The following is a 26,961-nucleotide window of genomic DNA, read 5'->3' on the forward strand; positions in this document are numbered from 1 at the left end:
GTTATGTAGAACATCCCCATTTTTGTTTTCTTTTTTTTCTTTTTTTTTTTTTTTGACAGGCAGAGTGGACAGTGAGAGAGAGAGACAGAGAGAAAGGTCTTCCTTTTTGCCACTGATTCACCCTCCAATGGCCGCTGCGGCCAGCACATCACGCTGATCCGAAGCCAGGAGCCAGGTGCTTATCCTGGTCTCCCATAGGGTGCAGGGCCCAAGCACTTGGGCCATCCTCCACTGCACTCCTGGGCCATAGCAGAGAGCTGGCCTGGAAGAGGGGCAACCGGGATATAATCTGGCGCCCCAACCGGGATTAGAATCCGGTGTGCCGGCGCCTCAAGGCGGAGGATTAGCCTGTTAAGCCACGGCGCCGGCCCCCATTTTTCTTTTCTATTTTTATTAATATGAAGAGAACAGATTTGATGTTACTCTCATGTTAGATTTTCTTCTAAGAAGATAACCATATTTCCCACCCTCCCTCAGTTCCCTGGAATATCCCCATATTTAACAGCTGTCTGCAGAGGTAATGATTTGTAATTTACTTTAACATGTTTCCAAAAAGCATGAACACACAGAGAAAAGGCACATGCAGCAAGCTGCCAAGAAGAAATGTTGAAGCTAGAAGATATTTTCTATGCAAACAAGTATCTGTCCACTACAACAATCACTACCTGGCTGACCCCAGGAGTTTAAGGATGGCTTACCAATAACAAAGCTAGAAGAACAACACATCACACAAACAGATCCAGTGAGGGAAAAACATATTAGTTCAAAAGATGACAAGAAAGATCATTAAAAAATTAATAAGAAATATCAAATGTCTAAAAATAACAGTAACAAGAAATAAATGGTGATGCATGACACCTTATAACTAGAGATTAAAGGATTTAAACAGGGGCAGAACTGAACATTGTATGAAAGCTTCAACTGGCCGGTGCCACGGCTCAATAGGCTAATCCTCTGCCTTGTGGCGCTGGCACACCAGGTTCTAGTCCAGGTCGGGGCACCGGATTCTGTCCCGGTTGCCTCTCTTCCAGGCCAGCTCTCTGCTATGGCCCGGGAGTGCAGTGGAGAATGGCCCAAGTGCTTGGGCTCTGCACCCTATGGGAGACCAGGATAAGCACCTGGCTCCTGGCTTCGGATCAGCGAGATGCGCCGGCCGCAGTGGCCATTGGAGGGTGAACCAACGGCAAAGGAAGACCTTTCTCTCTGTCCCTCTCTCACACTGTCCACTCTGGCTGTCGGGGGAAAAAAAAAAGCAGCTTCAACTATTCCCAAATTAATTTTTGACTTTAATGTGAAGCCAACTGAACAAAAAATATTTTTGTAAGTCACCCGAACGGTTTTCAAAGTTAAATCAATTTACACTACTGCTGGCCTATCAAACTAGCACAATTAAAAACTGATAATATCCAATTTGTCTACAACAGTTTCAAAAATAAGATGTATATATCGTAAGCCAAAGTAATTTCATTTCTAACGATCCATTCTACAGAAATATTCCCACACATTTCTAAGGATATTCACTGTGACCTTATGTATTAGAATGAAAAACTAAAGAAAAAGTAAATGTTAATCAGCGGTGAAAGAGATGATGGCACCTCAATGTAATAGCCACAGACATAAGAGGCAGCTCCGGGTGTGTGCCACAGAAGAATGTCTAGGACACACATGTGAGAGAAACAAGCGTGCTGTGGAACACACGGCACTAAACAGCATTTGTGTTAAAAAGGAAAGAGCATCGCAGTCTGACACTGGCTGTGCCCTACACACAGGGAGTTAACCCCAAACACACCATACACACATTATAAGAAGGCATCACAAATGAACATTACCCAACCAACAGTGATAGAAAATAGCTGCGTATAAGATTAAGCCGATCCTGATCTCAGTTCCAGATGGGGTCAAGTTAAACACAAAGTGAAACGGTAAAAACTGATTTCAGGGCTGGTCACACAAGACTTAATATTTTGGTCACTGCGCTGTGTGAGGGTTTATTCCAAGGATTCGGAATTAGCCTGAGCTGTTCTGCTAAGTGTCCCCCAAAGAGCGGGCTCTCAGCAAGGAGTGAGATATATTAATCTGCCATGCAGATCTGGAAGTGTGGTGCAAGGAGTTTAGGGGACATGCCTCCAGGGGTCTGTCAACACTGCTTGTTGTTAACTTGAGATGGAGGAGATGGACCCCTAGAGGGCGCTGCTTTCAGGCCGATTTTATAGGATTACTGCTAGAAGACAAGCAAAATGGCAAAGTCAGGCTGGGGCTATTGGGGCTCTGCTGCCACGGTGTACAGATGTGTGTACAAGTACAAGTACAGCCTTCACAGTGAGGGGGCCAGCTGGGCTGCACGTGGCCCCTACAAGTCCTAGGCTGGATGGCAGCCAGCAGGGATGTTGCTACAGTGCAACCTTCTGAAATGAGCAACAGATTTAAAAACACTGACATTTTAGGTCATCTGACTCTTTTTTGGCAGTGGAAACCTGTTAAACTGGTCCAGTTATTGCAATGATACAAAGGAATTTCTATGGAAAAAATAAAACTAATGAAAAGAAATCCATTCCCCAAAAGACTGACAGATCTAACCACATAACCTTTTAAAATGTTTATTATAATACTAAACAAAGTCTAAATGAAATAAGCAGAAAAGGTATTTGCAATAAGTGAAGGAAAACATCCTTCAGGAAAATTTGTCAGAGAGAAACCTTACAAATCAGTAAAAAATACATTAATATCCCATTTGAAAAATTGGCAAAGGATACTTTCTTCACCAAAGACATGGCATAGTCAAAACATCACAAATGTTTTCACAAGCAATCAAAGTGCTAGTTACCAAGAGGTAACCAAAGACACTGCAGTTAGAGAAATAAGAGCTGTTTTCCATCTGTCACACTGGCAGAAAGAAATCTGGTCACAGACAGTACTCAAGCAAGGAAAGCCGTGGAATGAGTACTAAGATCCAGACTTCATGAGCGCGCAATAAGGAAGACCTTCTGAAAACCCACTTGGCCACTCCAATCCATGACAATGACTCAGTGTTTAATGCTTATGAATCTTATGAAAATTTAAAAAACAAGTGATCTAGTTATGTCAATGTTATCCAGAGTGAAGTTCTTCAGCATACACACACAGTTACTTAAGTGTCAAAAGAATTATGACTTGAACCACACTATAATGATTAAATCCTAGGAAGAAATCTTTGATGTGATTTATAAAGCATGTTTACAGATGACTGAAAGCACACACACATATACACACAACTTTTAAATGACCAGACTGAAATGTTTGCAAAGTTTAACAAAGGTATTTTATGAGTGGTCGAATTCTGGTATGATACACACTTTTTAATTTAAATTCTCCACAATGTGTATTACCTTTATCACCAAAGGAAAAAATGTTATTTGTGTGCATTTTCCATAAAAGGATATTTTTAACAAATCCGCAACAACATTCAGGAATGTTTTCTCTCTTTCTTCAAGGTCCATATCTAATAAACTGGCTAACCAAGGGGAGGAAGTAGTATCATCATAAAAGAAGAAACCAGGGGTCAGTGTTGTTGCACAATGGGTTAAGCTGCCAACTGTGATGCTGGCATCCCATATGAGTGCTGGTTTGAGTCCAGGGCTGCTCCACTTCCGATCCAGCTCGCTGTTAATGGACCTGAGAAATCAGCAGAAGGCCCAAGTACCTGGGCCCCTGCCACCCATGTGGGACACTGAAGGGAGTTCCAGGTTCCTGGCTTTGGCCTGGCTCAGCCCTGGCCATCGCAGCCATAATGGGGAGTAAATCAGGATTTACCCTGTCTCTCTGTAAATCTGCCTGGCCACTGAAGCAATACGGGAGTAAACCAACAGATTCTCTCTATGTAAGTCTGCCTTCCAAGTAAATAACAAATCTTTTAAAAAATTACCTATAACTTTGCATTTCAAGGCTATTTTCTCTTTTATTTTTAAATTTTTATTTATTTATTTATTTGACAGATAGAGTTAGACAGTGAGAGAGAGCGAAACAGAGAGAAAGGTCTTCCCTCCATTGGTTCACCCCCCAAATGGCTGCTATGGCTGGAGCTAGGCCGATCTGAAGCCAGGAGCCAGGTGCTTCTTCCTGGTCTCCCATGTGGGTGCAGGGGCCCAAGCACTTGGGCATCCTCCACTGTACTCCTGGGCCACAGCAGAGAGCTGGACTGGAAGAGGGGTAACCGGGACTAGAACCCGGTGCCCATATGGGATGCTGGCACCGCAGGCATAGGATTAACCAAGTGAGCCATGGCACCAGCCCCTTTTTTTTTATTTTTTAAAATTTATTTATTTGAAAGGGAGAGTTACAGAGAGGCAGAGGCAGAGAGAGAGATTCTCTATCCACTGGTTCACTCCCTAGATGGCTGCAATGGCTGCAGCTGCACCAATCTGAAGCCAGGAGCCAGAACTTTCTCCGGGTCTCCCCTGTCAGTGCAGGGGCCCAAGCACTTGGGCTATCCTCCACTGCTTTCCCAGGTCATAGCAGAGAGCTGGAGGGGAAATGGAGCAGACAAGACTCAACCCAGCACCCACATGGGACAGCAGCACTGCAGGCAGCAGCCTTACCCGCTCCACCACAGTGCCAGCCCCAAGACTATTATTTTCAACACAGCTATTATTTAAGATATGAAGGAAAATATAGCGAAGCCAGTTGTCTCTGAAGACTGTAGCTCTTTACTTACCATCTTCTGCTAAGATCTTGGCAGCATCTTTGTCCTCTTCCCACTTGCCAGTCACGAAGCAATCTCTGATGCTGTTCATAACCTTACATGGGAAAGTCAGCACTTAGTTGATGTGATGTGCTTCAATCATGCAACAAAACAACTGCTACTTAACAAATGGCAGTGGGCTGGGCCTTTGGCCTAGCAGTTAGGATACCTGTTAAGAAACTTGTGTTCCACATCAGACTACCTGGGTTTGATACCTGCGTCTGGTTCCTGCTTCCTGCCAGCGCAGAGCCTGAGGGGCTGCAGTAAAGGCTTAACTAACTGGGTTCTGCCACCTGTGTGGGAAACCTGGCTTGAGTTCCTGGCCCAGCTTTGGCTTAGTTCTAGCTGTTGTGCAGACTTTTGGGGAGTGAACCAGCAGATAGAATCTGTATCTGTATGCCTCTCTCTCTCTCTAACAAAAATAAAATAAAAAATAAAAAAGAGAAAGGGGAGTAGGTAAAAGTTTGCCTTTAAATACTTGGAAGATACTTTAGTGGATATTCTCATTCCTGGTAGGCCAGTGAGATATTTTTACTTTTGATGTAGACAGTTTAATCAGAGACAAAACATAGACGGCATAACATGAAGCTGCAGACAGGGAAAGTACTATTAGTCCAGTGACCTTACAAATGCACAGATGTTACTAAGAACTAATTTTCAAAGTTCATTAATGCTTCTAAGGCAATGGTCTTGCCATTTGTTGGTCTAAGCTTAATTATGTCTGTTTGAAACCTTAATTTCTACAGAATGGGAGAAAAGATTTGCAAATCCGGTACCTGGTAAGAACTTATATCCAGAATTTATAAACAACTATTATACCTAAATAATAACCCAATTTCTAAATTAGAAAATGATATGAAAACACATGTCTTCAGCCGGTGCCGCGGCTCACTAGGCTAATCCTCCGCCTTGTGGTGCCGGCATACCGGGTTCTAGTCCCGGTCGGGGCGCCGGATTCTGTCCTGGTTGTTCCTCTTCCAGGCCAGCTCTCTGCTGTGGCCCGGGAGTGCAGTGGAGGATGGCCCAAGTGCTTGGGCCCTGCACCCCATGGGAGACCAGGAGAAGCACCTGGCTCCCGGCTTCAGATCAATGGCAGCAACCATTGGAGGGTGAACCAACGGTAAAGAAAGACCTTTCTCTCTGTCTCTCTCTCTCACTGTCCACTCTGTCAAAAATTAAAAAAAAAAAAAAAAAGAAAGAAAACACATGTCTTCAAAGACTATATACAATAAGCAAATGAAAAGATGGCTCAGCATCCTTCATCATCAGGGAAATGCAAACCAAAACCACAGTGAGCCTGTTATACACCTCCTAGGATGGCTGTAATCAAAAAGACACACAATGACAAGTGGTGATGAAAATGTAGAGAAAACTGGAGCCCACATACATGGCTGCTGGGGATGTAGCATGGCACAGCCATTTCTGAAAAGAGAAATCAGAGTATCTGAGGAAAAACATTTTCAGTATTCATATGAACAGCAATGTGCCGTGCTATCCTGCCATTGTTTTGTGTGTAATACAGGATTTAAAAAATGAGCAGTTACATGATTTTTCTAAAGTACCATCTTCAGTTTCAGCCAGGGAATAAGTCTCTAGTGGAAAAACAGACAGTGAGACATAGCCCTGAATGTGAACTGGAAATGTCAGTATAAATATTCCTAGCTCTGGTCACTGAGAAGGCTAGAAACAATGAGCAGCTCATTGCACGGCGTTCACATGCCTAGCCTGTGATGCTGAAACACCATTTTCTACTAAAAAGAAACAACCAGGGCCTCTTAGAGCTGATTGCCAGGCTGGCGTCAGAAATGTCTAAGCTCATGCTGCCTAAGCAGGATGCGTCAAGAGGACCACCGATGTCTACATGAAGAGACTCCCACAGGCCAGACAGGACAGACATGGGCATCAGTGGGGATAACAGGTGCAGCAGGATGAAGCACATCAACTATTTAAACCCATGACTTCACACTGATACTTGAGAAAAAGAAGCCACCTCTGGAAGATCCTTCCACCTCTGGAAGATCCTTCCCAGAACTCATGAAGATTCAAGCATTCATTCCTGCCTGCCTGGATCTAGGTAAGCAAACAGCAGACGAGGGGACACGTCTCTGCAGCGTAGTCCAGGTGCCAGGTGAAGAACAGTGACTGGCTGGAACACCCGTTTCACCTCCGTAAGAAATGAATGGTTCTGGACTGGCACTGTGGCAGAGCAGGTAAAGCTGCTGCCTGCAATGCCGGCATCCCCCATGAGCCCAGGTTTGAGTCCCGGCTGCTCCACTTCCGATCCAGCTCCCTGCTAATGTGCCTGAGCAAGCAGTGGAAGATGACCCAAGTGTTTGGGCTCCTGCACCCACGTCGGAGACCTGCAGGAGCTCCTGGCTCCTGGCTTTTGTCTGGCCCAGCCCTGGTCATTGCAGCTATTTGGGTAGTGACCAGGGGATGGAAGACCACTCTCTTGCTCTGTCTCTCCCTCTCCCTGTAACTCTACCTTTCACATAAATTTAAAAAAGAAAAAAAACAAAAAAACAAAACAAAAAACGTCAGAAAGGAAGCAGGTTTTCCTTCATGTCTACTGTATCGCTTAGAGGCCCAATGGCTGTGTGTGTGTGTGCGAGTGTGTGTAAACACAATGATTTGGGGGAACACCAGGGAATACAGGCCTTTACCTTGGGAGGACATTAGAACTTTAAAAATAAATTAAATGAAAAAAAAAAAAAAAGAACTGAGTGGTTCTAGGTCTGAGCATCAGCAATTGCTAACATTATGGAGACAACTGGACTTTAAGTGCCTATAAAAATCCAACCCACATTTTATCAAGCTTATAGATGTCTCGTCCACAGGAGCTGCAACCATGTGGATATCTAAGTTTAAGAGTAAGTAAACTTTCAGTAAAATGAAAAGTGTGCTTCTTCAGTTTCACACCGAACAGCTGACGCTCAGGTCTGTCACCAGGGTTCTGCTGCTGATGGACTGCACCTGCTCAGGGAGATGCACACAGAGAGCCTGATCCACGGCACAGGGCATGCAATGCCCCCTCAGAACCAACAAAAGGAGAAAGTCAAACTCTGTTTCTTAGATGAAACAGAAGGGAAAAGAGAAATGAAGAGAGGGAAGGAATATGGATTACGAGATTGAAAATGCAGAGCAAAGTGCATTAATAAAAACCAGGGAAAAGTGAGGCATGGCGTTTGGTGTTGCAAGCTTTGAGGATGGAATTCTGAAAGCAAGGAAATGATTGCCCTACGGGCTGGACAGGTTCCCTCCACAGGAGGAAGGGATCATGACTGGGGTGGCAGCCACACTTGAGTTCTTGGCGTGAGTGGTGGTTACTGGGGCATTCACTCACCTTCTAGCTAGCAAGTCAGTAAGTTACACAATGCTTTTATCTGTCTTAAAGTTTACCATAAAAATGGGTAAATTACATCTCGTAATGTGCATTAAGGGCCAACCAGCAAACTGTGAGAGGTAATGTGAGAGTGACTGGGTTCCCTGAGGAATGACAGTTAACCTAACGAGAATGACCAAGAGCCCGTCAGCCTTGGGCAAGCAGAACAGAACACTCCAGATGAGAAGACAGAGGCAGAGATGTCTGAGATGGGATTAAGCTGCACCAAAGCCAGTGTGAGCAGAGAGTGGTGAGCTGGGGGAAGAGCACTGCCCGGTGTCAAGGGCTTCTGCTTCCAAACCGCAGAGACTACAGCTGTTAATGCAGGACTCTAGGTACATATATCCTGGCTGCAAGACAAAATTTCAGATGTGCAGTGCCTCCAAATGAAGAGTATACTACCGTCCAGCCACACTGAAAGCGGAACATTTTTCTTTTCTCCATAGCACATGGGCTTGGTCTAAACAAACTCACAATGTATCACTGTTCAGGAGGTACGAAGTATCTACCCCAACATCTGGGAAATGACTGTTCACATAAATAAGAGGCCAAGAAGAGCTAAGCAAGGCTGAAATCAGGTAAACTTCTCTGGAACAACTCCCTAATTCTCTTACAAGTCAAGCACGCCACTCAGTCTTACCTCCTCTAAATCCCAGTCGTGGGGTGCCTCCACGGGAAACCTGGAGCAGTCCAAGGAATCAGCCTTGTGCTTGCACCCTCTGTCAGGCTGGCTGATGCGGAACAACCCACCAAGCTCTTCTTGGGGATCGCCCTCTTCCTCTTCATTATCCTCCGTCACTGAAGAGACCGTGATGGGAAGGTGAGAACAGAAGCGACAATCCTAGAGGAGTCATCTCTGAGGACTCAGGGGACTGAGGGTCCTGCCTGGGCCAGGGATGGTGGTGGCCCTGAGCGAGTTAGTGACTGAGAGCGCAGATCAGCCACAGTGAAGAAACCTAGGGAACTGCTGCTCCACACACCTGCAGGACTTCTGCCCTCCCACAAGGCAGCATCGAAGAGTTCTCTGAGCAGCAAAGGACTTTTATTTAAAGGCAGAGCTTTCAATTATTGTAGAAGGGGTGTTAGGTCTCTAATCATCAAGAGTGCTTTGACAAAACCTGATTGAGAATCAGCACACGCCAACCCTTTAATGCAGTGTCCCTTGTCCACGTACCTAATCATGTGGCCTTGGTCTGATCATGTACCTGGGGAGCTCCTCTTTATTTTTGCATTGTTTTTTTCCAAAGAGAACACACACCAACAAGTGTTTTAAACATACAAAATTAGAGGCCGAAGACAAAAGGGAGAATAGAGGCCGAAGACAAAAGGGAGAACACAGGGTTCTTGTGCTCAGAAAAAAACCACAGAAGTATTTACAGACAGCATGTTTTTCTGGCACTACATTTTATAAGAAACTTTCCAAGGACATTAATAGGACGTATGAAATGACATAATGGACAGTATTCTCACCAAAAGGTTCATGGGAAAGCCATGAACCTATTCCACATGAACAGTCTGTGGTCCTCACGAGTTGATGATTAAAGACATTGGCTAACTATGACAGGAATTACAGGCGTCAAACGTGTCACCTCAGTGCTCCAACTGATGCCCTGATTTCTTTCTCAGAAAATAAGACTAAAAGGTTTCCGGCTCTGACCCAGAGCTCCTTACCTGTCCCATAAATAAGCTTCCGAAGATTTGGAGCTGCTTGCTGCTGCCTCAAAAAGGCCTCCGCTGCCTTTCTAGAAAGGTCTTCTTTCCACTTGAGGGCCCCTGAAAGACAACACAACATGTGGCTAGGTCTGCTTTCTTGCCTTGCCCGCTCATGTTCAAGTTCACTACTTGTTCAAGTTCATTCAAGTTCACGGCTCCTGCATCCTGAAATTCACTCATGATGCAACACTCCAACAGTTTACAAAAGCTACAAGTGCTGCCATTCTGTCTGCGGCAGTGTCCTGAGTGCTAGGTCCACAGAGCAGGCAGTTCAGTTCAAGCGCACCTGAAGTTTCCGTGGAATAGCCATTTTCTTCTGTGTACTCTTCCTCCTCCTTTAGTAAATCCTCTATGTCGCTGGTCTCGCTAGCTAAGTTCTCTGAGCCTGGTGTCCGACGCCTGCCCGCTTGGGAAGGTTCTGCAAGGTTTTCCCTAGGAACCTCCCCGTTTTCTGAGCCCTCCTCCTGGGAGCTGAGCGAGGAGCCTTCTTCAGATTCATCCTCAGAGCCGAACGCCTCCTCAGCTGTGCAATGGCCGGAATCAGCAGTGGTCAGTGCTGCATTCTTCGTCGGCAAAGACTTCCCCAGGTTCAGGTGGTCACTGGCACGACTCGCTGCCGCCAGCCCTACCTTACCACCTTCTCCAACAGCCTTTGGGTCTGAAACGGACCGCTCTCCCCCCGCCGCGGAGTCCTCGTCGTCACTGCTTTCATCAGCTTCCTCGGCTTCTTCGTCCCCCGAGCTCCTCTCAAGGTCATCATCACTGTCAGCAAACGCGGGCACATCCACCTCACTGTCTTCATCCAGCTCCTCGAGTTTCTGCCGCTTGACGCCCCTGACGGTCATGCACTTTTCAGCCATGTCAGCGTCCCCCTCCTCTTCTACTTCCTCATCATCTATGTCATCTTCAGACATTTCATCGTCGTCCTCATCGTCACTCTCTCCAGACTCATCTTCTTTATCGCCAAAAATGGCTTTTCGACGCACTCGGCCAGTTTTCACATCCATCTGCTTTTCTTCTTTGGGCATCCACAGCCTACAGCAACAAGTAATACAAAAGAATGCCATTTGTACAATAACTAGCTAATCAACAAAGGGCAGACAATAAAAATGCAAAGAAATAGAAAATATCAAGGAATGGTTTACTGTGGCCTACCACAGGAAAGCTGATTTGATAAATACCGAATGAGCAAACTGAGGCACAGTATTCCTAACACCACACTTCAGAAGAACTTACCGTGTATAAAAAAGAAAACCTTTCTTAAAAAATAAAATCTAATTTTTGGAAAAGTCTGCTCAAAAAGAAATTTATAGTAGATTTTTTGGAAGACTGATTGATTTCCAGGCTGGAAACACACACCTTTGAGAACAGCTGGGCCAGGCCTAAAGCAGAGAGAAGACAAAGTAAAATTCAATCATCCTGTCTTGTCAGCAGCAGCAGAGCAGGTGTGGGGGCAGCAGGTAAGATGCCACTGGTAGGGGGTGGTGGCGTAGCCGTTTGCAGCACCGGCATCCCATATGGGTGCCAGTTCGAGTCCTGGGTGCTCCACTTCCCATCCAGCTCCCTGCTGGATCTTGCCTGGGAAAGCAGTGGAGGATGACCCAAGTCCTTGGGCCCCTGCACCCACGTGGGAGACCTGGAAGAAGCTCCTGGTTCCTGGCTTCAGCCTGCCCCAGCCCTGGCTGTTGTGGCCATTTGGGGAGTGAATCAGTGGATGCAAGGCTTTCTCTCTCTCGCTCTGTCTCTGGAACTCTGCCTTTCAAATAAATAAATAAATCTTAAAAACAAAACAAAAAGATGCCACTAAGGATGCCTGAATCCCATACAGAGTGCCTGCGTCTGAGTCCTGCTTCACTTCCAGTTTCAGCTTCCTGTTAAGTGCGCACCATGGGAGGCAGCAGAGGATTAGTGGAGTACTTGGGTCCCTGCCACCCGTGTGAGACATGCAGATTAGGCTTTAGGCTCCTGGCTTCGACCCCACCCATTCCTGGATATGCTACTGGAGGCATCTGAGGAGTGAACCTGCAGATGGAAGATCAATCTCATTCTGTCTCCTCTTTCAACAACAACAAAAACAATCACACAAAAAAACAAAGCGCTCCCAGACCCATGGAACCAGGGAAACATACTAAAAGCACACAGGAGACAGACAGTGGGCTCCAACAGTCAAATCTGGGATGAAGAAGACATCCGAAGAAATGACCGCAATGGGATAATAACATATGGAATAAGGTTCAATAGTCAACAGTGATATTGGAGCAAAGGAGAATCCATGTTTAGCAATGCCAGCTACCTAATGTAGAAGGTGCAAATTGGGGCCGGCGCTATGGCATAGTGGGAAAAGCTGCTGCCTGCAGTGCCAGCATCCCATATGGGCACCGGTTCGAGTCCCGGCTGCTCTACTTCCAATATAGCTCTCTGCTATGGCCTGGGAAAGCAGCAGAAGACAGCCCAAGTGCTTGGGCCCCTGCATTCATGTGGGAGACCCGGAAGAAGGTCCTGGCTCCTGGATTTGGATCGGCACAGCTCTGGTTGTTGCAGCCAACTGCGGAGTGAACCAGTGGATGGAAGACCTCGCTCTCTCTCTCTCTGCCTCGCCTTCTCTCTGTGTGTGCAACTCTGATTTTCAAATAAATAAATAAATCTAAAAAAAAAAAATCACCATTTCAAGGTCATCAATCAATGCTACAATTGACACTGAAAAATTAAGATCCTAAAACCATGGGATGAAATAAAAACTACATGAAGTAGGCCGGCGCCGCAGCTCACTAGGCTAATCCTCCGCCTTGCGGCACCGGCACACTGGGTTCTAGTCCAGGTTGGGGCACTGGATTCTGTCCCGGTTGCCCCTCTTCCAGGCCAGCTCTCTGCTGTGGCCTGGGAGTGCAGTGGAGGATGGCCCAAGTGCTTGGGCCCTGCACCCCATGGGAGACCAGGATAGGCACCTGGCTCCTGCCATCGGATCAGCGCGGAGCGCCAGCCGCAGCGCGCCAGCCGCGGCGGCCATTGGAGGGCGAACCAACGGCAAAAAGGAAGACCTTTCTCTCTGTCTCTCTCTCTCTGTCCACTCCACCTGTCAAAAAATTAAAAAAAAAAAAAAAAACTACATGAAGTTATTCAATGTAGTCTTATATATAAAATTACTGTAACATTGATTAGAGAAAACCAAAAACTGTTCCATAAGAGAATGGGTAAGTTAGAATACACCTATAACAAATGACGCCTGCACAGAAACAGGAAATGCTTGCGATACAGAAACAGCAATTTTACATGTATTAGAAGATAAAGAGTTATTATAAGTAACTATGTCAGAAAGAGTATCTAAGTAGAAAAGGATGACCAGACGAATACACAAAGATGAGATATGAGTAAACAACAACATTGATTGTAATAATGGTTATCTTTTGGGGCCAGGTCTTAGTAGCAGATTAAGCCACTGCCTGCAAAACCTGCATCCCATACTGGAGCACTGGTTAAACTCGGGCTACTCCACTGTCAATCCAATTCCCTGCTAATGTGCTTGTGAAGAAGCAAAAGATGGCCAAACACTTGGGCCGCTGCCTCCCACGTGGGAGACCTGGATGGAGTTTTGGGCTCTTGACTTTGGTCCGGACTGGCTGTGGTGCTGCAGCCATTTGGGGAGTAAACCAGGGGATGGAAGATCTCTCTCTTGCTCTCTCCCTCTCTCTGTAATCTTGCCTTTCAAATAGATAAAATAAATCTTTAGGTGATATAAGTTGTAACACATTATAAACTAGATAATCTCAGTCACTCTCAGATAGACTTTTATTGAGTCATAAACTAATATAACAAAACCAATGTGTAACAGTCACCCTCAACATAAAGGTACACAAATTCTCAACATAATTCACATGAATGATACATGAGCAGAAATCTACCCACAATTTAATACAACACAATCCACACAACACTTGCAGAGACAAGACATGTGGCTTTTGGACCAAATCTGGATAGGCTCCCTGACTCTGCTGTAGCATTCTGGCCATCAAAGGAAAGCCAGTGGCCTCAGGTGTCTTAACAAACTAAAAGCAAACTACGGAATAGATATGGTAGTATTTGAGAAATATTATTATGGATCTGTCAGAAAAATGAATCTTGTCATTTATTTTGCAAAAAAGACTCCCTCATAATGTTATGGTAAGTAAAAAGAGCCCTCCAAAAAAGCAAAACAACCTGGAATGAATCCCATCAAAACGTGTTATGACTGCAGACTCTTGGGTGATATATCATCTCCTGTGTATAGTATTTTTATTAAAAATAGAGAAGAAACAGACTTACCCTTGGTTATCTATGTCCTCTGATCCCAGAGGTTTGGAATCAGAAAACAGTGTCACTCTGCTTGAAGCCATCTTGGCGTCGATGGTGGAGTGGGTGGAGATGAGGCTCTGCACAAGCTCCTGGGTGGGGCCGGCCTCCTCCTGTCAAGGCCAGCAGGAGAGGGCAGGTGAGGGAAGTACACGGAGCCCAGTGAGGAGACACTGGCTTCAATCACTTGCTCCAAATTACCCTAACACAGCCCCTGAGAGCCTTCCTCACTGCCTCAAAGAGAAGATCCTACAACAAAACCAGGGACTACCCAAACACTTGGCTAGAAACACCTTGGGCCCCGTGCTACAAACACCTGGAGTCCATTTTAAAAACAGAATGAGACCATTCTGAATGCAAAAAACAGAAAGACGAAAAGAAAAAATAAGGGGCCAGCACTGTAGCGTAGTGGGTGGAGCTGCCGCCTGAGGTGCCAGCATACCACATGGGAGATGGTTCGTGTCCCAGCTGCTCTACTTCTGATCCAGCTCTCTGCTATGGCCTGGGAGAAAGGTGGAAGATGGCCTAAGTGCTTGGGCCCCTGTACCCACATGGGAGACCTGGAGGAAGCTCCTGGTTCCTGACTTCGGATCAGCCCAGCTCCATTGCAGCCCTCTGGGGAGTGAACTGATGCATGGAAGACCTCTCTTTCTGTCTCTGCCTCGCTATGATTCTGACTTTCAAATAAATAAGTAAATCTTAAAAAAGGGGGAAGGGGGAGCGCCAGTGCTGTGGTGCAGTGGGTTATGCCCTGGCCTGAAGCGCTGGCATCCCATATGGGCACCGATTCAAGACATGGCTGCTCCACTCCCGATCTAGCTCTCTGCTGTGGCCTGGGAAGACGAAGATGGCCCAAGTCCTTGGGCCCCTGCACCCACATGGGAGACTCGGAAAAAGCTCCTGGCTCCTGGCTTTGGATCAGCACAGATTGGCACAGCTCTGGCCATTGCGGTCAGTTGGGGAGTGAACCATCGGATGGAAGACCTCTCTCTCTGCCTCTCCTCTGTATAACTCTGACTTTCAAATAAATAATTACTAAAATTAAAAAAAAAAATTAAGAGCTAGAAAACACCGACTTTGTAATGAAGAGGCCCCAGGCCACAGAAGCGCCACATGAGAAGCTGTGGATTAGGGATGCATGGGGGACAGTGAACCATCCTTTCTGCCTGGGACAGTGAACCATTATGTTTTGTGTATTTACAACATGCACGGGAGCCTTCATTATACATACGAATAAAGAGAAAAGCACCAGTAAATATAAACGGGATACATTCCTTTCTGTGATAAAAAAACAAAAACAAAAGAGCTTCACAGGGGATGATGGGGGCTCAGAGCAAAGACTGCTTTCTCACCGGTGCCTGAAAACCGTGGCTGCCGCCCAGGTCGACGTACACAGCGTCCTTGTCATACAGCACACCCCCAACTCCAGAGAGAGGCGCATACACCAGCTTCTCCTTCTCGTTTAAACAGCGCTTCTTCTGCTGCTCAGGAAGAGCACAGGGGTCTGGGAGGAAACTGACGTCGCTCACAGCAAAGTCTCCTACACCTGGAGGGCAGAACGCAGGACGCTCATTTCAGCAGACAACGCCATGGGCAGCGGCTCTCAGCTACTTCAAAACCACACACAGAAAACAGGGCATCGTTCAAGCTTGGGACTGTGCCTTCCGCTAGAACATCGGCATCCACTCCACACCTCTGCCAACCCACGCACAGCTGGGCTACTCTAAAACCTCCAGCAAGGGGGCTCTCCCTGTGAGGCCGTTCTTCAGTTTTCCCGAGTAAGGAAGTCACCCCAAGAGTTCCAGAAACACAGCAGGTTTTACAACGGAGGGTACCTGGCATGTGGACTTGGCTTTTGTTCTTCAAATGTGCTCCTCTTAAATAACCATAGAGCGACACCTTTCGGTCACACTTGACGTTTGTTCGGATATCCTCTGGGTTTGTCAAATCTTCCATCCTAGAACCAGAAGACACGATCAAGTAGCAGAAGTCAGCGCCAACAGTTCTTGTACCTCCCTTCCCGTGCTGCTCACTCCTGCTCCAGTTCAGGGAACTAGAGCACTTGAGCACATCTCTTGTAGGCTCGTGTGCTATACGTTCCCTAAGACACCAGGAAGGGAGATGACTCCCGCCCACCAGCCCCCGGGGGTTCTGGAGGAATAGAAAACATATCCAGAGAAACCCCTGAGGGAAGAGAAGTCACCCTGTGATCTGGGACTGCAGTGTGGCACGGATCCTGGAAGGCGGAGGACAGAGTCCTCTGAGCTAAGAGAATATGAAAAGCATAAAGGGAGCAAAGCGGAGGCACACAGGGTGACTGGGCACCACCAAAACGGAGTATGGAGCCACACCCTGCAGTACCAAAGGCTTTGAAATCCTCTCATTTTTCTAGACATCGCCTGATTTATCTACTCCAAAGGTACAGCAGCATTTAAGTGAAGGCACAAAGTAAGCACCATCACTGTTCCTTTTCTAACGCTTTTAGCTTTGAAACATGTGGGCCAGGAACAAGAAGTTTATACGCACTGATTACCTGTCTGCCAGGAGGTAAGGGTGAGAGGTTTGCCATGTGAGAGGCCTAAACTTCATAACAGTGATAAAACGGCCCAGATTGTGAATTTCTTGGTTCTGATATTCTCCATGTACCATTCCAGAGAGGTAGAATAGTTTGGCACCCTAAATGGTGAGGAAAAAACAAAACAAAACAAAAAAAACCATTAAATTCTTGTATCTATGCACTGAAACCAAGGCCCCAAATAAGAAGCCTAAGAAGGGAGAACCTAGCCAGGCCGCCGTCCCAAGGCTTCCTGAAGGCTTCCCGTGTGAGGACTCGCAGCAGCACACTGCTCCCCAGGGAAGTGTGGCCTGTGTCAGGACAGAGCACCAAGAGGGCAGGAGGGCACAGACACATGTGACTAACAGGCCATGGCAGCACGGAGGGGCGGGAGGGACGAGGGCCAGCTCCTGGCCCGACAACTCAGAGAAATTTCTAACAAACTACAATAAATTACAACCAACCCAATGAGATAAACCAAGAGGCCCAGAACAAAGACAACTGTGAGGGAAATATTCCAGGGACTGTTACTAGAAACAAAGAAAACTCACGGGGTGAAACCTATGGAGATGTTTATTAACATTTCTGCCATCTTGCCATCTTAAAAGGACAGGATGGGCCAATAAAGCTGCCACCTGCAGTGCCATCATCCCATACGGGTGCTGGTTCAAGCCCCAGATGCTCCACTTCTGATCCAGCTCCATGCTAACGCACCCAGGAAAGCAGCAGAGGATGGTCTAAGTCCTTGGGCCCTTGCACTCATGTGGGATACCCGGAAGAAGCTCCTGGCTCCTAGTTTTCAACTGGCCCAGCTCTGAGCATCGCGGCCATTTGGGGAGTGAACCAGTGGATGGAAAAATCTTTCTCTCTCTCTCGCTCTCTCTCTGCCTGTTACTCTGCCTTTCAAATAAATAAATAAATCCAAAAAAAAAAAAAAAAAAAAAAAAAGGCCAGGAGCAGGTGTTTAGTGAGGCACTTAAGACACGGCTGGAGATACCCACATCCCACATTGGAGTGGCTCTGCTTTCAATTCCAGCTTCCTGCTAATGCACACCCTGGCATGCAGCACACTCCATGTCCCACACGGGAGACCTGCATTGAGTTCTGGGCCTGGTCCAGCCTCAGCTGGAATCAGCAGATACAAAATCTGTCTCTCTGCCTTTAAAAAAAAGATAATAGTATCCAACAATTATTTCTCTTCCTACCGGGTAGACCTCTGTCCAGAACCTGTGCTTTAACCGCTTCTTTGTCTTCTTCAGCTGCTTATTATGCTTGAAGGAGTCCAGGTGGGTGAGAACTCCCATAATTTTAGGAAATCCATGCACTTGACAGATGTTTAGAAACTCAAATGTTTCCATCTCAAACCCAAAGCTGGCATCTATAAGCATCAGCACCTGAAAACAGAACAGACAACTTCTCAAAGCAGCTACACAAACAGACCATCTAGACAGGGGTCACCAAAGAATGCCCACGGGCAAAGCCAGCCCACCAGCTGCTTTCACTGGGACACAGGAACAGGAATTCATTTATGGACTGTCTATGGCTGCTTTTCTACTACAACTGCAGTTAGGCTGTTATGAACTATATGACCCACAGAGCCTAAAATATTTACTCTCGGGCCCTCTGCAGAAATAGTTTGCTGGCTCTGCTCTAGTCCCAAACTAATCACTCAGGGACCAGCCTGATCGGAGCTACCACCTCTGAGTTGCCCTAAGAGGCTCCCCTAAGATAATGCTCACCAAGAGAAACTTCCATTTCAAGAATTTAGGCGTATGGAAAGTAATTCAAAGAGGCTAGGTCTAATTTAGTCCTTACCTGAGAAATCTTGGCCTCAAGAAATTAAGTTTTTTAAAGATATTTTTAAGCCAACAGGACTCTGACATCCAAAAAATGGGAGGAAATGAGAGTAAAAAACTAAAAATGTACAGAAAGCCAATCTTTTGTTTCAATCTTCTCATAGGAAAATGTTTCTCTCTTTTTTTTGGCTAGGAAATACATGGTAGAAAATATCTTAACTGAAGTGTTCATGTATATTATGCAATTGCTCAAAAAAAACTTTTTTTAGGCTATCAGCTAAGAATTCAAGATGGTAAAATTATGATGAATTGTAATCTATAAGAATAATTTTTAAATTTTAAGACTCTTCAAACATGTAAAATTATTTCCAAGTTGATTCTTGGCAAATTGTAGTTTTAGAAATTAAAGACATCTCTGTTCTCATTTTTATATAGTTAATTAAAAATAACAAAAATAGAAACACCCATCTTGAATTAAACTAGAGAACATCTACAACACTATCCCACAAAACATACGAAGGGGTGGGCTCACATCTCTCACTGCAGACTGCAGACTGCAGGCCAAGCTAGCAAGAGGAGTTCCCCAATAACAACAGAACAAGTGGAAGGTGAGTGGGCTTGCTATAGGATATCCCCGCGCTCTGCCTCACATCAGGGAACACCAGCAGGCAAGCCAGTTGGTTGATGGATCGGGAAGAATAGGTAGAAGCAATCCCTTGGCTGCAGATCTTCACTAAGTCTCTATCACTCCCCCAGTACACACCCAAATCCATGTGTTAAGTGAGCCTTCGTCATGACTTAGGAGGCTTTATGCCATCCAGAACAAATCAACATAAGCCACGTTAAATAAATTATGGTGCAGCCATGCAGTGGGATAAAAAGAAAGGCTGAGCTACAATACTCTACTGATTATATTTCTCCAGGATATGTGATAAAAGTAAAACACACAATGGTGTGTGTGATAAATTGCCACTTGTGGCTTTAGAGGGTTCTCAGGTGTTTATCCGTAACTGGAAGGGCACCACTCTGAATGAACTGAGAGGTCAGGGGTCGGAGCAAAGAAAAATATGCAATGTGTGGCAACTGTTCACACAGTTTTGAGTATTTTACCAAACACACGTGTTCCTTTTTAAGATCTTAAAAAAGTATATACATAAAAGAGAATCTCACTTAATATGCATGCTTTTAAAATTAGGAACTTACTTATGTAAAATATATTACATAAAGAGAAATTAGTGACTTCTACACTTAACTATTTCAATCATCTCCATACATAGCTTATGCTACTTTGTGTTGACAACAGGACTTGTTTTTACTAATAGCAGCATTAGATGCTCAAAATCTGCATGGAACTTGGTTCTCTGACATTAAATGCTACAGTTTACAAAAAATATACACTTTTCACGTTTTAGGAGTCTTCTTAGGCCAAAGGATAAAATCCATAGCTCTCTATCACCAAACAGTTCTCCAGAAAGAACTGAATAAAACAAAAACAAACAGCAAGGCAGCTGCCATCCCAGACTTCCTAATCAATATGGCTTAACTTGGGAGAGGGGTGTATGTGGTTTTATTTTATTTTTGCTAAACAGTAGGGGTCCATTCTTTGACAAACTATTTAACTGTTGGGAACCTCAATTTCATATGTGAAATATGATCACGTCTACTCAATTCAATAGTGCGCGGGGAGATAAACTAAACTTGCACAAAGTTGTTATAACAGTACTTAGGAGGAGTCCAAGAAATGTTACCTCCTATTTTATTTGTCTGAATGTGTGCATATAAACTAATGAGTTTGTATTGGCTGTTCACTAAACATTTTCTCCATCCTGTGATTTGCTTTTAGAATGGCTTTCATTGTGCACATTTCATTTTTATAACAATTACAACCATCAATTCACCCATATCTATTGCATCCCCTATGATACTCGCCATTCCTTTAACAATCACAAAACTTTCTTCCCTGCCACACGAGATAGATACATAACCTATCACACACTGCTCCAAGTCCCCATCAGAAAGCCAGGCTGCACCCACTGACTTACCAGATCTGCTACTTTAGCCAAATCAATCATCATGTTAATGTCACAGCCACATTCAATAATGGTGAGTCTGCGCTTTTTACCTAAGTGAAAAGATGAATACTTTACTTTCTAAAAAACCCAGAAAAAACTTTATCCATCAACTTTGTCACTTTAATGTCACATCCAGTAAAACATCATACTCATTTACCCATATGTGCTAGAAATCTGTTTTTGTAGAAAACTGAGTAAAACATATTTCATCTTGGCTTCCTTGCTATAGTCTCTCTTTGATTTAAAAATAATACCAAAAATCTATGTAGGTGAGTGAAAGTGCTCCAATGCTCACTGGACAGGCTTTCTGGCAACCATGATCCTGCCAATCAGAAGCAGACCAACACCTTCATCACCATCAAGTTTTCCCAAGCTCTCACTATAGCTAAAAACATCTTCAAATCTAAGGCAACAAAATGTCCATGAACCAATAAGTATTTCTAAATTAAGGTTAAAAAGGATGCCCCAAAGATAAAGAAAAGCTTCAATCTATGTGACTACTGTTAACAAGAGACTTCAAATCCTACCTCTGCCATTCTCGAAATTTGCTTCATCTACCCCCAAACATAAAGTTCATCATCTCCCCCAAAATACAAGTTCTTATAGCAAAGAGAGAAAAAGCCAACTCATTTCCAGGGATGTGCTTCACCAGGGCGGGCAGGTGCACCTGGCGCACAGGAGGCACAGACTGTTCGCTAAACGACCATGTGCACCATGACAGGCTGGCGTGCCCAGGCCTGAGAGCCTGTCCAAGGAGCACACTTGGCAAAGCCAATCAGGCAAAAAGTAAGGTCTACTTGTGCCCCTCCCTCCTCATCTCTAGGAACCTCTCCTGTTCTGAACCTACCACCAACTCAGTAACATACAAGATAATATGAGGTGACAGGATCACGGGAACCTTTTCCACTCAGGGAAACAAGGCAGACAACAAAACCTGCCACAGCAACTCTGCAGCAGTGCCCCTTACCGGACACAATGGTCACAGGGCCTCTGATCTCCGTCAGCTTCTGTCTGGTGAAGTTGCGGATCAGGCACTGTATCAGAGTGCTCTTCCCGACTTTCGGAGGCCCCATCACCACTACCACTATGGGGGGGGGCTCTAGCGGAGTCCGATCAACAACTGGAATGTGATGCTTTTTTGTCTTCAGATCCTGAGTCCTATTTGTTTCGAAAGAGAACAAAAGTAAATTCGCTTTCAGAATAACGAAGAATAAATGGACCACCTTTTAAGTACAGATCTCAAAGAGAGCAGAACAGATAATATATGCATATGATTAACTCGATCATTAATTTGATAATTCCTAATAATTCCTGGTCCCAGTCCAAGTAGCCACTCTTCACTAAAAACACACAATTCTATATGATGCTATGGAGTTGGAAAGTATACACACATTAAATCTGTTTTCTCAGTTGTCTTTAATAGTGTTAAGTAAAAGTCGAACACTAAGGCAGTGTAACATAAATGGATAAGAAGAGATACTTTAGAGTTAAATTTGGTTCTCCCAGTCACTGGTTATATAATTAGGGTAACATGCTTTTTGGCCCTCAAGTTTTGTACCTTCTTACCTGTAAAATAGGACAAAGGGGCCAGCACTGTGGTGTAGTAGAAGCCTCCACCTGCAGCACTGGCATCCCATATAGGTGCCAGTTCAAGTCCCGGCTGCTCTACTCCCGATCCAGCTCTCTGCTATGACCTGGGAAAGCAGGAGAAGATGGCCCAAGTCTTTGAGCCCCTGCACTAGCGTTGGAAACCCAGAAGAAGCTCCTGGCTCCTGGCTTTGTATTGGCACAGCTCCAGTGGTTGTGGCCATTTGGGGAGTGAACAAGCAGATGGAGAACCTCTCTCTCTCTCTCTCTCTCTCTCTCTACCTCTCTCTGTAACTTTGTCTTTCAAATAAATAAAAATAAATCTTAAAAAAAAGGCAAATGGAAATATGTTTAAAAAAGGACAATAATAATTCCTATTCTCACAAGGCTGCTGAGAGAATTTAATTCATTAATTAAGTAAACTGGTGGGCATATAGCAAGGACTTGCTAAACAGAGTTATTTTAATATTAAATATTACAATTTTAATATTTCAAATACAATTATATGGAAGATGTCCCCCAAAAATCCATACGCTTATCACCACAGAGACTTTTTAAAGTTCAGGAAGAAACAAATTCCGTAAATTAAATGCCATAAATGGGCAAAACACACCTCCCAGTGTGCAGATGCTGGGGGCAAGTTAGTTTTTAATGTGACCAGCTTCTCACATTTTAGTAAACGTCACAGGGCATGCACCTTCCCGTCCTTCGGAGGTTCAGAAAAGGTTACATGGCAGCAACACCAGGCCCCAGCTACACACACCTGTGGAAGGACCGCGCCATGCGCACGGCCGACTGCACGGCAAACGCTTTGGGGTTTCTCTTGCGGGCATCTTCTTCATCTCCAAGCTGGAGATCCTGCAGGTGCCGCTTCTTCTTCTTCTCTGCTTTCGGTCCGCTGTGCTTCTTTCTGTGTTTCTTCTGGTCCCGGGACTCCATGGTGGCCATTTACCAGTTCTCAAGTAACAGCCTACACGGAACAGGGTGGGGATGGGCACGTGTGAGGGAAGCATTTTGCAGTCCGTGCCGCACCCACGGAGAAACAGCAAAGTCCACTTGTCGGAAAGAGATGGTGTGTTTTACTCTACTCCGAAAGGAACAACAGAAACCACCTGACACTACCCCCATGTGTCTATTACGCCACGAACGAGACGGACTACCTCCGCTAACACTGCCTGTTATGCTCATGTAACTTTGTATTTACATCTAAGTCTCGACATCTTTTCCGCAAGGATGGAACCATTCCACAGCAGTGTTTTTTCAACAACACGACAGCCGCTTAGTTAACATGCTGGTACTGAGAGCTAAGTGTACTTAGGAAACAGAAAGAGCTCATTTTACATTTTAATACATTTAACCCTAAATCTAGACAGCCTCATGGGGCTACTGGCTGCCATACTGGAAGGCTGAGGTCAAGACATCAACTGTACGGATGGAGTGGTTTCTTAAAGGAAAACTTGAAAACTGAAGCCAAACCTCCTGCCTACTACTGGTACGCGCTCCCCGTACCATCTATCCGGGCTGCCTCTCTCGTGGGAAAAGCACGCCTAGGAGGCGACACGGCGGGTTCTCAGCCACCCACTGCCATCACGCAGGGGCACCGCCGCTCCCGGGGGCTCGCCCTCCCCGGCCGCGCGCACCGCACGAACCCACCCCGCCACACCCCCAACGACCTCCGAGCACCGAGGCAGCGTCCCGCCGCGCGCGCCACTCGCGATCCTTCCGGAGCCTCCCAGACGCAGGGCTTCGCGGCCGCCTCCTAGCCCAGCCCAGGGCAGTTGCCCGGCTCACAACTGCTACACTTTCGCAGGCCCGCATGGGCAGCGCCGGAAGCGGAAGTTCGTCCAACGCGCGAGCGCGCCGGCGGAAACAAGACGCAGAAGAAAGGGGCCGGGCGGGGAGGGGGCGGGGGGACGACTTTCAGAGGAAAGCCGCAGGGAGGCCTAAGAGTGGCTGAGCGAGCGCGCAGGCGCTGTCTGCGTGGGTTCCCCGGGAATCGCCCCGGTGCTTGTGGTCCTGGGGCTTGTGTGTATTCCTGATCCCCGCCAAAGACCCGGGGAACAGGGCGGCCAGCTGGTTCCGGGGTGCCGGAGGAACCGGCATCCCATATGGCCGCCGGTTCTACTCCCTGCTGCTCCTCTTCTGATCCAGCTCTCTGCTGTGGCCTGGGAAAGCAGTAGAAGATGGCCCAAGTGCTTGGGCCCCTGCACCCATGTGGGAGACCTGGAAAAAGCCCCTGGCTCCTGACTTTGGATTGGCTCAACTCTGGTCATTGAGGCCGCTTGGGGAGTGAACCAGCTGATGGAAGACCTCTCTCTCTGTCTCTCCCTTTCACTGTCTATAACTCTAGCTTTCAAATAAATTTTAAAAATTAAAAATAAATATTTTTAAAAATGACCTTGAAAAAGAGCTAGCATCTGTAACTCCTCCAACACCACTCCCTTCTGGCAGATTTCAGCTTACAAGTAGATAGCCCTTCTAACAACTCAGAGAAGGCCCAGGTCCTTGGGCCCCTGTACCCACGTGGGAGACTTGTAAGAAGCTCCTGGCTCCTGGCTTCAGATCAGCGTATCTCTGGCCATTGCAGCCATCTGGGAAGTGAACCAGCAGGTGGAAGACCTCTCTCTCTCTCTTTCTCTCTCTCTCTGCCTCTCTGTAACTCTGCCTTTCAAATAAATAAATAAATCTTTAAAAAACAAAACAAAAAACTTGGCTAAATTTTTCCCAATGTATTTATTACTGTTTGAACTCATTAAAGGGACTGCTTGTATTGCTTCTTTTTCAGGAAGTTTGCTGTGTGTAAAAGTGCTATTGACTTTTTGTATATTGATTTTTGTATCCTGCAACTTTATTGAATTCATTTATTATTATCATATCGCCCATCTGCTAGTTCTCTCCTAAAATGCCTGTAATCACCAGTTCTGGGCCAAGCTGAAGTCAGGAGCTGGAAATTCAATCTGGGTCTCTCACATGGGTGGAAGGGCACCTGTTGCCTCCCAGGGTGTGCATCAGAATCAGGAGTGGATCTGGGACTCAAATCCAGGCACTCTGATATGGGATATGGGTAGTCTAAGTAGCATCTTAACTGCTGTGCCAAATGCCTGCCCTGAGAATGTTTACATCTAATATGCTCATCAGGGAGATTAGCCTATAGTCTTTTGATTGCCTCCATATTTGGTTTTTACTATCAGGACAATGCTAGACTCATAGAGTTAGTTGAGGCGGGTTCCTTCTCTTTCAATTTTTTGAACAGTTTGAGAAGAATTGGTATTAGTTCTTTTTTTAAAAAAATTATTTATTTGAAAGGCAGAGTTACATGGAGGGAAGGAGGGAGGGACACAGGGAGGGAGGTAAGGATGGAGGGATGGAGATCAGTCTTCCATCTGCTAGTTCACTCATCAAATGGCTGCAATGGCCAGAGCTGGGCAGATCTGAAGTGAGGAGACAGGATCTTCCTCCTGGTGTCCCATGTGGGTGAAGGAGCCTAAGGACTTGGGCCACTTTCCACTGCTTTCCCAGATCATAGCAGAGAGCTAGATTGGAAGTGGAGCAGCTGGGTCTTGAACCAGCACCCATATGAGATGCCAGTACTTCAGGTGGCAGCTTCTTTCTTTTCCCCAAAGAAACTTTTTATTTAATGAGCACAAAGTTCATAAGTACAGCTTTAGGAATATAGTGATTCTTCCTACCATACCTGTCCTCCCACCCCATCTCCTCCTCCCTTTCCTATTACCAGTCCCATTCTCCATCAAGACTCATTTTCAATTAACTTTATACATAGAAGACCAACTCTATACTAAGTAAAGATTTCAACAATATGCACGCACACAGTTTTAGAACAAGTTTTACAGTTAATTATCATAATGCAAATCATTGAGGACAGAAATCCTGCATGGAAGTAAGTGCACAGTGACTCCTGTTGTTAATTTAATAATTAACACTCTTATGTGTGACATCAGTGATCACCTGAGGCCTTGACATGAGCTGCCAAGGCTATGGAAGCCTTTTGAATCCACAAACTCCATCAGTATTTAGACAAGGCCATAAGCAAAATGGAAGTTCTCTCCTCCCTTCAGAGAAAAGTACATCTTTCTTTGATGGCCACTTCGTTCCACTGGGATCTCTCTCACAGAGATCATTAATATAGGACATTTTTTGCAACAATGTCTTGGCTTTCCATGCCTGAAATGCTCCCATGGGCTTTTCAGCCAGACCAGAATGCCTTAAAGACTGATTCTGAAATCAGAGTGCTATTTAAAGTGATTGTCATTCTATGAGTCTGCCATGTGGACTGCTTCCCATTGAAACATTTTATCCTATTTAATTCTATTATTATTCCCAGATTTTTATCTTATTTATATGATCCCTTTAACACTTAATACTATCTATATGATCACTTTAACACTTAATATGGTCACTTTAACACTTAAAGCTTAAGCTTTAACACTTAAGCTGGGTGGTATTTTACCACCCAGCTTAATGGGATTTGGGGTCCCATGACAAGTTTTTCAACAGTGCCCTTAGAAGTCCATAGGAATGGGCCGGTGCCGTGGCTCAATAGGCTAATCCTCCGCCTTGCAGTGCCGGCACACCGGGTTCTTGTCCCAGTTGCCCCTCTTCCAGGCCAGCTCTCTGCTGTGGCCCGGGAGTGCAGTGGAGGATGGCCCAAGTGCTTGGGCCCTGCACCCCATGGGAGACCAGGAGAAGCACCTGGCTCCTGCCTTTGGTTAAGCGCGGTGCGCTGTCGCAGCATGCCGGCCGCAGCGGCCATTGGAGGGTGAACCAACGGCAAAGGAAGACCTTTCTCCTTGTCT

The 26,961-nt window shown here is 45.7% G+C and overlaps 1 protein-coding gene across 2 annotated transcripts in view; it reads right to left on the reverse strand.

Moving 5' to 3' along the window:
- BMS1 (BMS1 ribosome biogenesis factor) overlaps nt 1-23,969 on the reverse strand; it is a 49,090-nt gene extending 25,121 nt beyond the window's left edge. Inside the window, exons 1-13 of one of the 2 annotated variants that reach the window (XM_062214501.1) lie at nt 23,831-23,969; nt 22,911-23,117; nt 21,528-21,718; nt 20,531-20,610; nt 17,898-18,086; nt 16,672-16,814; nt 15,974-16,095; nt 15,491-15,684; nt 14,112-14,251; nt 10,099-10,847; nt 9,771-9,872; nt 8,740-8,897; nt 4,691-4,772 (exon numbers count right to left, since the gene is read on the reverse strand). In XM_062214501.1, the coding sequence (XP_062070485.1) occupies nt 4,691-4,772; nt 8,740-8,897; nt 9,771-9,872; nt 10,099-10,847; nt 14,112-14,251; nt 15,491-15,684; nt 15,974-16,095; nt 16,672-16,814; nt 17,898-18,086; nt 20,531-20,610; nt 21,528-21,718; nt 22,911-23,095 (2,335 nt within the window). In that variant the 5' untranslated portion in view covers nt 23,096-23,117; nt 23,831-23,969. Of the gene's footprint in view, nt 1-4,690; nt 4,773-8,739; nt 8,898-9,770; nt 9,873-10,098; nt 10,848-14,111; nt 14,252-15,490; nt 15,685-15,973; nt 16,096-16,671; nt 16,815-17,897; nt 18,087-20,530; nt 20,611-21,527; nt 21,719-22,910; nt 23,118-23,820 lie in introns of both variants that reach the window. The other variant, XM_062214500.1, reaches the window with a different exon arrangement.
- Between the last annotated feature and the right edge of the window lie 2,992 nt (nt 23,970-26,961).

This window comes from Lepus europaeus, chromosome 17 (assembly GCF_033115175.1).
Source record: "Lepus europaeus isolate LE1 chromosome 17, mLepTim1.pri, whole genome shotgun sequence".
In the NCBI taxonomy this organism is placed as follows: domain Eukaryota; kingdom Metazoa; phylum Chordata; class Mammalia; order Lagomorpha; family Leporidae; genus Lepus; species Lepus europaeus.